This window comes from Micropterus salmoides, unplaced genomic scaffold, assembly GCF_014851395.1.
Source record: "Micropterus salmoides isolate LMB-PRFRI ecotype aquatic unplaced genomic scaffold, ASM1485139v1 Ms_hic_scaffold_2, whole genome shotgun sequence".
Taxonomy (NCBI): domain Eukaryota; kingdom Metazoa; phylum Chordata; class Actinopteri; order Centrarchiformes; family Centrarchidae; genus Micropterus; species Micropterus salmoides.
Window position 1 is genome coordinate 7,226,365 of NW_024041150.1, and position 12,500 is coordinate 7,238,864.

At 45.7% G+C, this 12,500-nt stretch overlaps 2 protein-coding genes across 4 annotated transcripts in view; one reads left to right on the forward strand and one right to left on the reverse strand.

Moving 5' to 3' along the window:
• The window catches only part of LOC119911377 (G-protein coupled receptor 4-like), a 286,949-nt gene that overhangs the window by 83,447 nt on the left and 191,002 nt on the right, over nt 1-12,500 (reverse strand). The gene's annotated exons all lie outside the window — the stretch shown is intronic.
• Nucleotides 1-12,500, forward strand: part of LOC119911348 (tight junction-associated protein 1-like) — a 31,726-nt gene that overhangs the window by 8,832 nt on the left and 10,394 nt on the right. Inside the window, exons 2-6 of one of the 2 annotated variants that reach the window (XM_038730213.1) lie at nt 58-162; nt 1,005-1,050; nt 4,380-4,551; nt 9,356-9,384; nt 11,471-11,632. In XM_038730213.1, the coding sequence (XP_038586141.1) occupies nt 1,022-1,050; nt 4,380-4,551; nt 9,356-9,384; nt 11,471-11,632 (392 nt within the window). In that variant the 5' untranslated portion in view covers nt 58-162; nt 1,005-1,021. The remainder of the gene's footprint in view (nt 1-57; nt 163-1,004; nt 1,051-4,379; nt 4,552-9,355; nt 9,385-11,470; nt 11,633-12,500) is intronic. The other variant, XM_038730214.1, reaches the window with a different exon arrangement.

The window sequence follows — 12,500 nt, forward strand, 5'->3', positions numbered from 1 at the left end:
GCTGACTGACAGCAGGTGCTGACTGGTGTTTTTCCGTACGACCGTCATGTGTTTCAGGTTACCGGAGGCCTGAGGCTCACATGCCCAGAGGAAGAGGAAGAACTGGACTGAGTGAGGACGGACGCAGCAGAAGATGAAGAGTTCTCTGTGCTGACGTACGAGGTGATGCTCACATACACACAGGCATGTTTTGCTTCAGAGGACATTACATTGACTTACATTAATTCCTGAAGACTTACTGACCTTTAACTAAGTCATTTTGGGGGATGCCAGTCCCCACAATGTGGCTGAGTAAACAGATTCAGGTCCCCACAACTTTAGTTATACCCGCCACACACACTTTGTGTCCTTGGCTCTTTTCTCTTTTGTGAACAGGAAATGTTTCGTCCTCCATGTTTTTCTTTCTGTGTCAGAGTGAAGAATCTGGTGATGAAGTTATAATGTGGAGCATTAATGAAGAGATGTGACTCGGGTCATTATCCTCCTGAATGCTGTGATAATTAAACGTCCGTCAGACTGACTCATGCTGTATTTCATCCATTAAAAATATTAAAATGCATTAACACTGAAGTGGCTTTTAAACCTCGGAGTCAGAGATCTGGAAGTACAGGGCGGCTCTGAGGAGGGTTATTATATTTTATTTGCTCAGCCTTGTGGACAGAACTGGTTCTCAGTCTGAGATATTTACCGGAGTGTGTTCCAAGATATTAAGATATTTATTGCAGGTTTCTTCCTCCACAGTCAAATGGAGGCAGTTTTAAATCAGACAACAGCGTCGGTGAGAAACTGCAATTCTGAATTAAAATTCTAAACTACGTTGCTGAATTAATTAGCAGTTTGTTTGTTTATTAATTTTCCTCCGTCCTCGGAGTCCTGCAGAGATCACAGCAGGTGGTCCTCCTCTTCCTCACTTTCTCTCTGCTGTCAGCCAGGCGGATTTTTATTAATTAAAATTTTTCACGACATGAATGTTTAACAGCTGATCCCATCTGTGTTTGTTTCAGCTCCGTTGTTTCTGTGGATGAAGCCAGCTCTGGAGCAGCACTTCAGGTACAAGCACACCTCTGAAATGAGGAGGTCACGTCCTGGAAAGACCTTGAGATGCCTGGAAAAACACAGAAAAATCTATTAAACATCCTGAAAACTCTCAAAATGTCACAATTTGATTAAAAGGCTCAAACTTCACAACCAGTCAAAAGTTTGAAGTCAGAATCTGGTGTGTTACTGCTGTAAATGGGCAACGGCTGATTTGTGATGGAATATCTACAAAGGCCCGTTATCATCAGCCAGAGAAGGCCATAAACAGAAAAGATGAAGCCCTAATCTCTTTCTTTTTATTGGCTGGTCTGAGTTATGGCGTTTTCTCTGCAGCTCTGCCCTGAAGGTCGGGTGTGTGCTAGTAGTCCACAGCATCGTACCAGATCCTCACTTTCCTGTCAGTTTCTCTCCATGGAGCAGCTTCATTTCTCAAAACAAAGTCAGAAGAAAGTTCTGTGTTTCTGTTTGATCCTCTAATGCCACGTTTCCCAAAGTTGGGGTCGGGACCCAAAATTTGTCGCAGGCACGTTTTTATTGGGTCGCCAATTGACCCTTTGGTAAGCCACGCCCGAATACAAAGCTGGCCAATCACAGCGCAGTGTAGGACTCTCTCTAACTGAGGTCCGACACTTTGATGGCTGCGCTGTATTTTTCTAAGATCTGGTCAAACGCCGCTCCTGAGGCATCTTGTAATAGTTACATCAGCTACCAGAGAGGCTGAAAGGAGATTTATTCTCTTTCCAAAACCTAAAACAAATCCAGAAACATGTCAGCTGTGGATGGTTCATAATATTAGTTAGCTAACGCTGGCTAACTTCCTACTGAACGTAATAAAGCCCTGCTGTTCTGCTTTCTAATGGTTGTAATAATGAATAGAGGCCGACCAGCTGTACAGTTTGTCGGACTTAGCAACAGTAACTAAGGGGGGCGTGGCTTAGCGAAGGGTCAATTGGCAGAGTGAAATTCCTATCGTGTGTGTGTGTGTGTGTGTGTGTATATAAGATTCTTATATCTAAGATGTGACTGAAGTGCACTTCCAAAAGCTGAGCAAAGATCAGCTGGTTCAGAAAACTTCAACCAGCCACAGATTCTTATTAAATTCAGATCAAGTGAAGACATGTTGGTGATGATGGGAGGGGATGAGAGTAGAGAAAGGGTGCGACACAGAAAGGAGAAAAGACTATTTTTGTTTATTTTAATAAGAACATTAATACATTTTATATACATGGTTTGCTTTGCCCTTTATCTGTACTTTGTAACTTTGGTTCCCAGGGCGACACCAGATTTCTCCTTTGGGCGTTGATGTGAAAAAGTTTGGGAACCAGCTGCTGAAGCTCCAGACCCTTAACCAGTTTTATACATCTTCTTTAATCCGAGCTGCCGTGATTGTAAAAAAGGGTTTTCTAATGATCCCTTTGCCTTTTTAAAATGATAAACTTGCATTAGCAAACACGGCGTGCCGCTGGAGCACAGGGGCGATGGTTTCTGATAACGGGCCTCCACACTGTATCTCTCATCAGTCTGATGTTGTTTTAATGGACAAAACGCGTGCTTTTCATTTGAAAAGTGTGTCCAAACTTTTGACTGGTAGAGTAAATACAAACTAATCTCTCATCAGGGAGTTGATGCCTCTGTTTTCTAAAAGTTAAAGGTGGTATTGTAATTATACAGCAGTAGTAGTAGACTGAGGATTATATATGATATGTACCGTGGTATTAGGGTGTTCATTAATTCCTGCTAATGAACACCTGCCAAGTCGATCCAGTGAAACGGTTCATAATTAATGTGCAGTATCAACCTGTATCTGAAATGGGTAACTATAGCAACAGGGATGCAGTCAGTACGTTAACGTCTAATGACAACACTGATTGAAGTCCTTCAGTGGTCGTTAAGCATCACGTTGGCTTTCTGGCTCACAGCTGAGCGAAGTAGGAAACAGTCCTGTTGACTGGAGTAATGAGCAACGAGGAGATCAGCTGATCTGAGGAAGGTTGGGTGAATGGGAGAGACAAAGGGAGAAGCTGAAAGGCAGTGATCTGATGAAATCAGTGAAGAAGAGCAGAATGAAAAGGATAAATAATAGAAAACCAGCTGCGAGAGGACAAAAAGAGGACACGAAGAAGAAGAGAGGAGGTGACGAGAGCTGCAGCTTCAGAGGACGTGACTCTAATTAAATACATTAACACAAAATATGTGCGTGTGAGAGAGAGAGCAGAGCATGCTGGGTAAAAACACTTGGGGCAGAATGAATGTAAAATTCAGAAGCTGCAGTCAGACGAGGTGAAGACGCTCTGCTGCTTCGTCCTCACCTGTGACTGACAGGAGTCAGTTTAGCCGCCTGCTTCGGTTAGAGTAGCGGCACGTGTTTAAACTGAAGTAGACCTAAAGGGGGGGCGTCCAAACACGTGCGTTTATGTTTATTTATATTTAAAACTCATCAGGTTATTTAATATCTGTGCATATTTAAAGTGTGTAACGTGCTGGATGAAGTGCAGGTCCTTATTTCTCTCTCAGAACAGGCCGATGGACTTTAAGTTAAAGATGAACTCTGTGTGTACAGAGTGCACTGAGGTCGCAGGACAGTTAGCACGTTAGCTGCGTTTGCTCTGTGTCATTCAGGTTAACAGGCTAACGCTGACATGCTAACGCTGGCATCATTCAGATCAATGCAGCTGCATTTCCTGTTCTGGAAACAAACTGAGATCAATGTGCCGCCCGAGGCTCGCACACACTCTGCGCACACACACAAAACACACACACAGTACATGTACTGACGTACTTGTGAGGACCACCATTCGTTCATCTTTTGAGTTTTGGACCTACAAAGTGAAGCTTTTTAGAGAGCCCCTTCAAGGGCCGAAATGTCCTCACAATGAAGGTCTGCAGCCTGGTCCTCATAAAGGTGCAAGGACAAGAACAAGCACACAATTGTGAGGACTTTCACCAGCACAGTGAGGACACCTTCTACATGGAGGCTGTCTGACAGCTGAGACATGTCTTTGCCTGGTCCTCACAGGTCCCGGGCCCCCAGCCTGGTCCTCACAGGTCCGGGCCCCCAGCCTGGTCCTCACAAAGATAAAACAACACAAACAGTCACATTTACGCTGCATCCGTCACACGAGCACAAACACACATGCAGGTGTGTGCAGAGAGGGAGGCGTGTTTGATGTTGATGAGGGGCGACCGAGCATTGAACTGCACACACAGAGAGAGAGAGAGAGTGTGAGGGAGAGCGAGTGTGACAGCGGTGACAGAGTCCAGTTGTGTTTGTGGCGTTGTAGTTGGCGGTTGGCGGGCGGTCGGCAGGCGTCTACCTCATCTAACTCTTCTTCTCCTGGCAGGACTGACAGACCGTCAGGAAGTGAGGAACTGAGGAAGGAAGTAGGGCCCAGGATGACGAGCACGGCCCCGACCAGGAAGCCGTACCGTAAGGCGCCACCGCAGCACCGCGAGACGCGTCACGCCCTGCCCGTCGCTCCGCCTCCGTCTGCGCCGCAGCACGATATCAGTCAGGTAAACCACCACAGCTTAAACACACCTCCACCCCCCCTGCAGCGCCTCCCCCACCGCCCAGCAGCCGCAGCCTCGAAACGCCCGCAGAGCGTCGGGTCGCGGCATGGCGTCCCTATCGCGCCGCTTCCGCTTTCTGACAGTGAGTTGGACGTCTCCAGTCTGTCCAGCCTGGAGCTCTGCATCCCGCCGCCACCGCTCTTCAGCAGCCACCGGCCCACCCGGACTAGAACATCTGCTGTGGGCGTCACCACGACTCCTCGCCGTGCGCCGCGTCACTTCATCAGTAGCGGCGATGAGAGTTTTTCAGCACATCAAAGCCCCGCCGCAGCCAGGAAACCCTCCGCCGCCCACAGCCCCAGAGGAGGGCGCCACAGGACGTCTCCCAGGACGCAGACTGCCGCCCCTCCGAAGAGCATCCTGAAGCAGCCGGCCTCGCTGAGCGTGGAGCACGCCTTCCGACATCCTCAGGAAGTCAAAGTCTGTGGAGATGCTGGATGACAGCAAGAGGCGGAACAACGCTGCCCGTCAAATGCCCACTCGCTCCCTGGACCGGACGGAGCAGCGGGCGCCGCCTGAGCGGCGGTCCTCAGACCCGCCCTCCCCCTGCAGGACCGACTGGAACTGGAAGATGCAGGTTCTGGAGGAGAAGGTCCGCTTCTCCAACTTTCTGGATGAGATCACCTGTCAGGTCATGAGTCCCGCCCACCTCACGCTGCTCGGCAGGACGTCTTCCAGAGAAAGAGAGAGCCCCGCCCCCCCAGCGGCGCCACGGCTCCGCCCACAGGAAGCAGCAGCAGGTTCCAAGTACGTCTGGACACCGGACTCGGCGCTGGGACGACTGGGTGGCGGCGATACAGCAGCCGGGCAGCCGGTACCAGCCCCAGGAGGAGGGGGCGGGGCAGGAGCATGGTGACATCACTGAGAAGGCGGGGCCTAAAGAGGAGGTGTTGGGGGTGAATAGAGGAGTAAAGATGGAGGTTCAGGAGACGTTAGAGCCTCAGAGACACAAGCAGAGACTTCCTGTTTCTAATCAGTCTCTTGTGTCCCGCATCAAGGTAGGTCAGAGGGGTCAGCCGCCGCCGCCGCCGCCGCCGCCGCCCCCCCCCCCCTGACCCCAGAGATCCTTAAATTTATTTATTAGTTATGGAAAGTGTTTGAGACGACGCCATCATACTGATCTGCAGGATTTCACCTATTTGAACATGAAATTTAGTTTTTTTTATTTAAGTTTTTTAGTTTTAGGCTTTTAGTTTATCTAATATATTTAATCAGGGACCGTGTACAAAACACATTAATCTCAGAGGAGTAAACAGAAACCTAAATATTAAATATATTTCATTAGTATATCCGCAGTTACAAAAACGGGTCATCAGAATGTAAAAGGAAAGCTGACATGGCTGGTTGCTTAAAATCCATTTCTTCACAGAAGGAGATCCGTTTCCTCCTTTAATGGCTTTAAAAGGACTCTGAGCGGTGCAGCAGCAGCAAACATCATCTAAACACACGGCTGAATATAAAATGAATTTATCAGAGCTGAGCACTTAATATCTAACGAGTAAATCACCATGATAATGCAGTCGGGACTTCCTGTCTATAAAAGGAATCCCATCATGATATTTTTCTGTGTAAGTCCAGAGACTCTCATCTTGGTGATGCTAAGCTAACGAAGAAGCCTCATTAAATAAATAAAGGTAATGATGATAAAAAGACACCAAATTAGTGTTTTTTTTAAGGTTTTGTTTAATGCAGAAACAGTGAATTATTTTAACATCTTTAGTAGGGCTGACCGAAGGTTGGATGCTTCGATGGGCGGAGCCTGATTCGACTGTCAATCTCGCAGTGAAACGAGGATCTCGCCATTTTGGCGATATGGGGGTGCTCAGCGTCTGATTTTACATAGAACTACCAGTTTTCTCAGTCAGTTTTTGTCTTGCGTTCATTTATTTGTTGCAGCCCGGCACAATATCGGGGGCGGGGGGGTCAACAATAAGCCTCAGTTTAGCTTCAGCTTACAATCGCCACGCACAAAAACACACACGATGACGCATGACTATCAGTCGACTACAGGCAGGACTTGACGGTTCTGATTCGACTCTGTAAATCCTTAGTCGGGTACAGCCCTAATCTTTAGTTTTACACGTGTGCTGTAAAATGATCCACATTAATATCGTGATATATTTAGAACGAGTGTTGTCGCCTCCAACACTGCAGCATTAATTAAGACCTGTTGGTTTCTACAGAGGGAATGTTGGCCCACCTGACGACCTGCAGGGTGTCACTGTGGTGTTGTTCTGCTTCAAGTTCAAGGCTGAAAACAAAAACCAAGGCTGAACTTGTGATAATAGGACAAGATGTCAAGTTGATCAGTTCAAAGTGCAGAATCGATGGTCCCAGTAAACGTTACCGTTAAAGAGACGAGGACAAAGATACAGAAAGCAACTAAACTAAAACCAGCTGTTGCTTTTCTCTTTGGACAAACGTCTCTGCTATAATCTGTTAATAATAAGCTTGTGTTCATGTAAACAGTGCCGATACAGAGACTCACCAAACTCCAGTCAGAAATCTGGCATTTTAAGCTTCTCGACAAACACAGTCTTCTCCTTCTAAGTTTGACATTAAAGTAATAAATAAATAAAAGTTTAAAGACATCTTCAGGCTTTATTAGTCCCTGAAATACCCAGAATGCAACAGTACACAAAGGTCAGGAGATTAAAAATTAATTTATCTGAAAGCAACCAGCCACAGGGTTTTAATTCCTACATGCCCTTTATATTGATTACCAATAAGGACACTTGTGAGAACAGTGTCCAGAAGAATCCATCGGAGCAGAAACCCGCTGATGTGATTGGTCTTTTAGCTGCTCCAATCACAGTAATTGATTTCACGGCTCTGTGGGCGATTGATCGGGCAGGGTGCATCGTGTAAAGCCCCGCTGCATGCTGGGAGAGGACGTGTTTCCATACGTCAACAGAGATCGATGAGGCAGACGGTAAAGAAACGGACAGGAAACGTCCGTCTCGATGATGTCGCCCCACTGACCCGACATCGCTGTCACATGTCGGTCATGTGACCACTCAGCCGGAGCAGTTGTGTAGGCCTGGAAAAGCCCTGGAAAATAATGTGTCATGGAAAGCAAGGTTTTTAAATTGCAGTCAGGATGTTAGGACGGGGGACTCGGTAATCAACAACAGTTTATCAGAGTCGCACCTTCCGACAGCTGCTGAAACTCTTACGTTCAGCACTGGTTCACGTTGTTCGATCAGTTAACCCTTTCATGCTTCGACTACAGTGGACAGCTGCTTGGAGCCATTTAAGTTTTAGTCCCAACATCCACGTGATTATTAAATGGGCTATATATAAATTCATAACAGGAAGAAGAAGAGGGTAAAAAATATATTAAGATAAATGTTAGAAAGACTTTTATCCAGATTTTAATGATACATTTATTTTACATCTTGTTCAACAAGGGTTTATTTAAAATTATGATCTAATTTGCACGTGAATAACTTTGCATTTATACCACTTGCTTTTATTAAATGTTTTGATAACATAGTTTTTTGGACTTATTGAAATCCATTGAATCATTTTTCAGGCCGTTGATGCATTTCAAAATATTTCTGGGGGAAGTTTAAAGGCACATTTTATCATTTGTTTAAAAGTAAAAACAAACATTAATAATAAATTGTGATAGAGCTGGACGATATGTTATCACGATTAAAAGTTTCATATCTTTCGATATCGATGATCATCACGATAAGTATCAAATTTCTTTTGAGTTTAAAGGCTGATTTCTGCTTCTGAGTGAAAGCTGATGGTTAATTTAAACTCTTCTTTATAGTCAAAACACTTGAGGCCAGACAGCGGATCACTTCACAGATCTGAGGCAGAACATTCAAAACAATTCTGATTAAAATCTTTGTCAACAAATATATGCACGAGTAAAATTAACTAAAAGCTTTTTTCACTTCTTTTTCCTCAACAAAATAAACATCTTTGTATCTGATTCAAGTGAATAAAATCAAACATTTATTAAACATTTGTTATTTTGATATTGGAAAAAATATATTGCGATAATTATTATCATTTTATTGTCCAGCCCTTCTTTGCTATTTAGTAATTCATGCACGAAAGGGTTAATTGTTCGATAAAACGTTGGAGAACTTTAGTGACGTCTCCAGATGTTTTGTCCGACCAACCATCCAAAACCTCCAGCTGGCTGCTGCTCGTTAAGCTCGTTGCTGTGAGCTCATTGGAGGAGACTCTGATGATGATGATACAACAATTTTATCAGCTCAGACCATCAGAAGCTGGAAACGTGAGGAGTCAGGGTTGGGAATCGTTTCTGACTCTACTTATTGAACCCAGTTCTTATGGACTCTCGGTTCTGGTTCCTTCAGCACAGATCTCCCTCCTCCTCCCCCCCTTCATGTCTCTAAAGTGAAAGGAGTCTCTGTCCTAGAGGGGCGTCTCTTCGGTGGACTTGTCTCATCTGAGTCCGCAGGAAATCTGCTCGATACCCGACCCTAGTCAAAGTTTAAGTTCCGAGGTGCATGGGGATGATTTTTATCTAAATGTTCCTGGAACTGTGTTTTTGAGGACGTCTCACCTGCCCTGTTCCCTGTTTATCCCCTTCGCCTGCTCAGTGTTCCTCCTGTTCACTCCTGTTTCTACTATTGATGGAATAAAACCGTTTTAGTGATGTTGAACCTTTCCGTATTGTAACCGGCCGTCTTCACGTCACGGCAGCAGAATGTTTCCTCTGGTCGTGTTGTTTTCTGTTCTGACTCTGTTTGTTCTGTTTCAGGAGGCGTTATCAGACTCTGACAGGATCAGGTGAGGCTCTCTTCTATTCCCGTCAGCTGGTCTTCTTCTGATCCCGCCGGTTCAAAAGACAAATAACAGACGCGGCAGCAACAAATAAACGCAGGCTGCTGCCAGCTGCAGCCTCCAGTGAACTGTTATTAATTATTAATAAGCGTTTCCACAGTCACACTCTCCACCTCTTTCACCCTGTTTGTCCAGGTTTCAGGCTGAAAACAGTATTTATACACGGTCTTATTACTGAAGTAAAACATCTCAGAACTTCTTCCAATGAAGGTTTCAACACAAACAAAGACGTGAAAGCTTTTAAAGTTATTATTCCCCTTTTCCACCGCAGCTCAACTCACTTCTTATAAAGAACCCACCCGACGTAGCTGCTCATCATAACGACGCTGTGATGTAATCTTGTGGGAGTTTAATGAAGAGACAAAGTTCATTAAACATTCAACAACAAACGGGATAAAGCCAACGAGAGAGAGGAACGGAAAAGAAACGGCTCATTAAAAGTCCCGGTTCTTCGTAAGACTGACGCACATTAAAACATTTCCAGCCGTCGGCTCGCTGACGCCCAGTGTCCTCCGAAGAGACGCCGACGTTTCAGGATGAAACTGCTTTATTCTGTGTCTTTAACGTTTTAATGAGCGGGTCTGTCAGGCCCCGCCCACACTGCTGCGCTTTGGTTCTAAACGGAGACCTTCTGCTATGTTGGCTCCTCCCGTCCAGACTAAAACGGCGAAAACGAAGACCTAAAATGGAGAAGATTGGAAACGCCGCAGACCCGCTTTGTGTTTCAAAACCCGGAGGGCGTTTTTGTGAAGACCGACAAAAACGGAGGACTTTAGAAGCGATGACGCTCGGCTCTCTGACTGGCTCTTATCAGTCATGCAAAGTAGAAACACGATGCTGCTGACAGAGTTTTAGTTTGGTATTTTTATTAAAATATTCTGTACCGTACAAATAATACTTACTCAGTTTGTTTTTCCGCCGCTTTAAACTCCCGTGTTACATTCAGTATCAGTCCCAGCCCCTTATTGGTCCATGCAATTAAAATCTGGTGCGGTTCTTCGTCGAAAGAAAGAATAAAGTTCTGCAAAGTCTTCTGTAACTACGGAACAGACCATCTGCTTCCTGTTTACCCCGGCAGGCGCACGCCCAGAGTACGTGAACGGCCGCTAGCTGTGCGCTTTCAGTCGTTTTAATGTAGATCAACTCGCAGCTAAAACGCTGCTGTGGACGGAGATCGTGTTCTTTTTAATTCTCCGTTTCTAAACTAAAACGGAGTAGTGTGGACGTGGCCTTTGTTCTGGAGAGGAGACGACCTCGGTGGTGATCCAGCTTCCGGTAGAAACCTCCTGAACGGTCGACACCGAATGAACCCTAAACTAAAACAACCTGAGCAGCTAAACGGTGGGAAACAGTCGAGTGGAGCTGGTACTATGGCGTGGGAGCGGCTTTGACGCCTGTCCCGTTACTTACGTGGTGCAGCCAAACGTTTAGACAAATAAACACAGGTCTCACAGCCTGTTTTTGTAGAAGTTCTCTGGATGTATAAAACCTGTTAAAGCCCAGCAGGTCACCCGCGTGAGCTCAGCTGACCAATATAAATGTTTGAACTTTTGTCAGTGTGGACCTGCAGCACGTCGTTAGCTTCTCCGCCGTTCAATCGTTCAGTTGACAGTCGACAACCGAGATGAAAGAAACCTAATTTTTAAGTTATATTCCCGCTGGTTTAAATAAGCGGTCTGGCAGCGGCCTGTTTCCCGTCTTTGCTGAGTTTTGTGCAAAAGAATTTAAAGTCTTGTCCCAAATAGAAACCGGGTGGTTCAGAGGTATTAATGTAAGTTTTAGTGTATTTAAAGCTGCAGGTGGTGAAGCTCATTGAAATCACTTCGTATTCTGCTGGCAGCTTCGTCTGCAGTAACACGCGGTCGTTTATCAGATAGTGAAGTAAAGATATTTGCCTCTGAGAACGAGTAGAAGTACAAAGTAGAATAAAATGGAAATACTCTAGTAAAGTACTTTAAAACTTTACTGTACTGGACAAACGATTAGTAGATATTAGATAACAGATCCTCTGACCCCTCTTCATGTTACCCAGAATCCTCCAGCAGCAGAATGAGGACCTGCAGCGCCGCCTCTCTCTCTCCACCCACAAGATGGAGGCCATGGAGGCGGAGTTTGACGGCAGCCGTCACTACATGGAGGCGGAGCTCAGCCGGACCCGAGACGACCTCGACAAGATGAGGGACAAGTTCCGCAGGTAAGTACTGGGATCTGGATCCGACTCTGGTTTTACCTGGAACGATGACGAGGTCGAAGGTCGTCACGTGAGAGGCGCCTTTCAGTGTGTTTAACCCTTTGAGACCGCATGCGACACGGTGCATGTTTTATCAGATGTCATCACTGAACCGCTGAAATACCGCGGGGGGGGGGGCGGGGCATTATGGGATTTGTATTTGAAACATGTTTTTAGCCTCTGCGTGGACCAAAGGTTTCCAAAGCGGAGAGAAGGCTGCGAGCACGAAAACAACAACAAATTAGAAGATTATGTGACTGCTGAGCCGCTAGCCGAGAGTCCGTGGGTGAGCGACGTGTTTGAGGGGGAGGGTTTCGGTTGACGGACACAAATTCAAATGTGAAACAAAGCAGGAGAGAAACTCCCTCCGGCAGTACGTGAACACCTGTTGGTGAAAGAAATGAAACTGTGTCACTGTGGACTGCTGGCAAGGAGCTTTTTCAACACTTTTCTTTTTTTTTAAATGTGAATGAACACAAGGGCAAATGCAGTCATTTCCAATAAAAGCCAAATGGTTTTTATTTCATGTGTCTGTCTGCTTCAGAAACCCGCAGGGTTTGGAGAGTTTTGTAGAGGACGCCGCAGGTCTTAAAGGGTTAACCAAGTCCAGCTGCCCGTGATTTAAACCTTCCTTGGGGAACTCTGATCTGGATGAATGAGAACCTTCACAGAAATCCTCAGCTGGTTTTAAAAGTCTGGTCAGGTGACCAGCAGTCTTTAAGTCAGAATCGGAGGTGAAAGACTGATTTAACAGATTTACTGCGTGTTATTAACATTCCGTTCGTTTAACGAGCTTCTTCTTGGTTTGCGTTCTTCTACAGTTCAAGCGCAC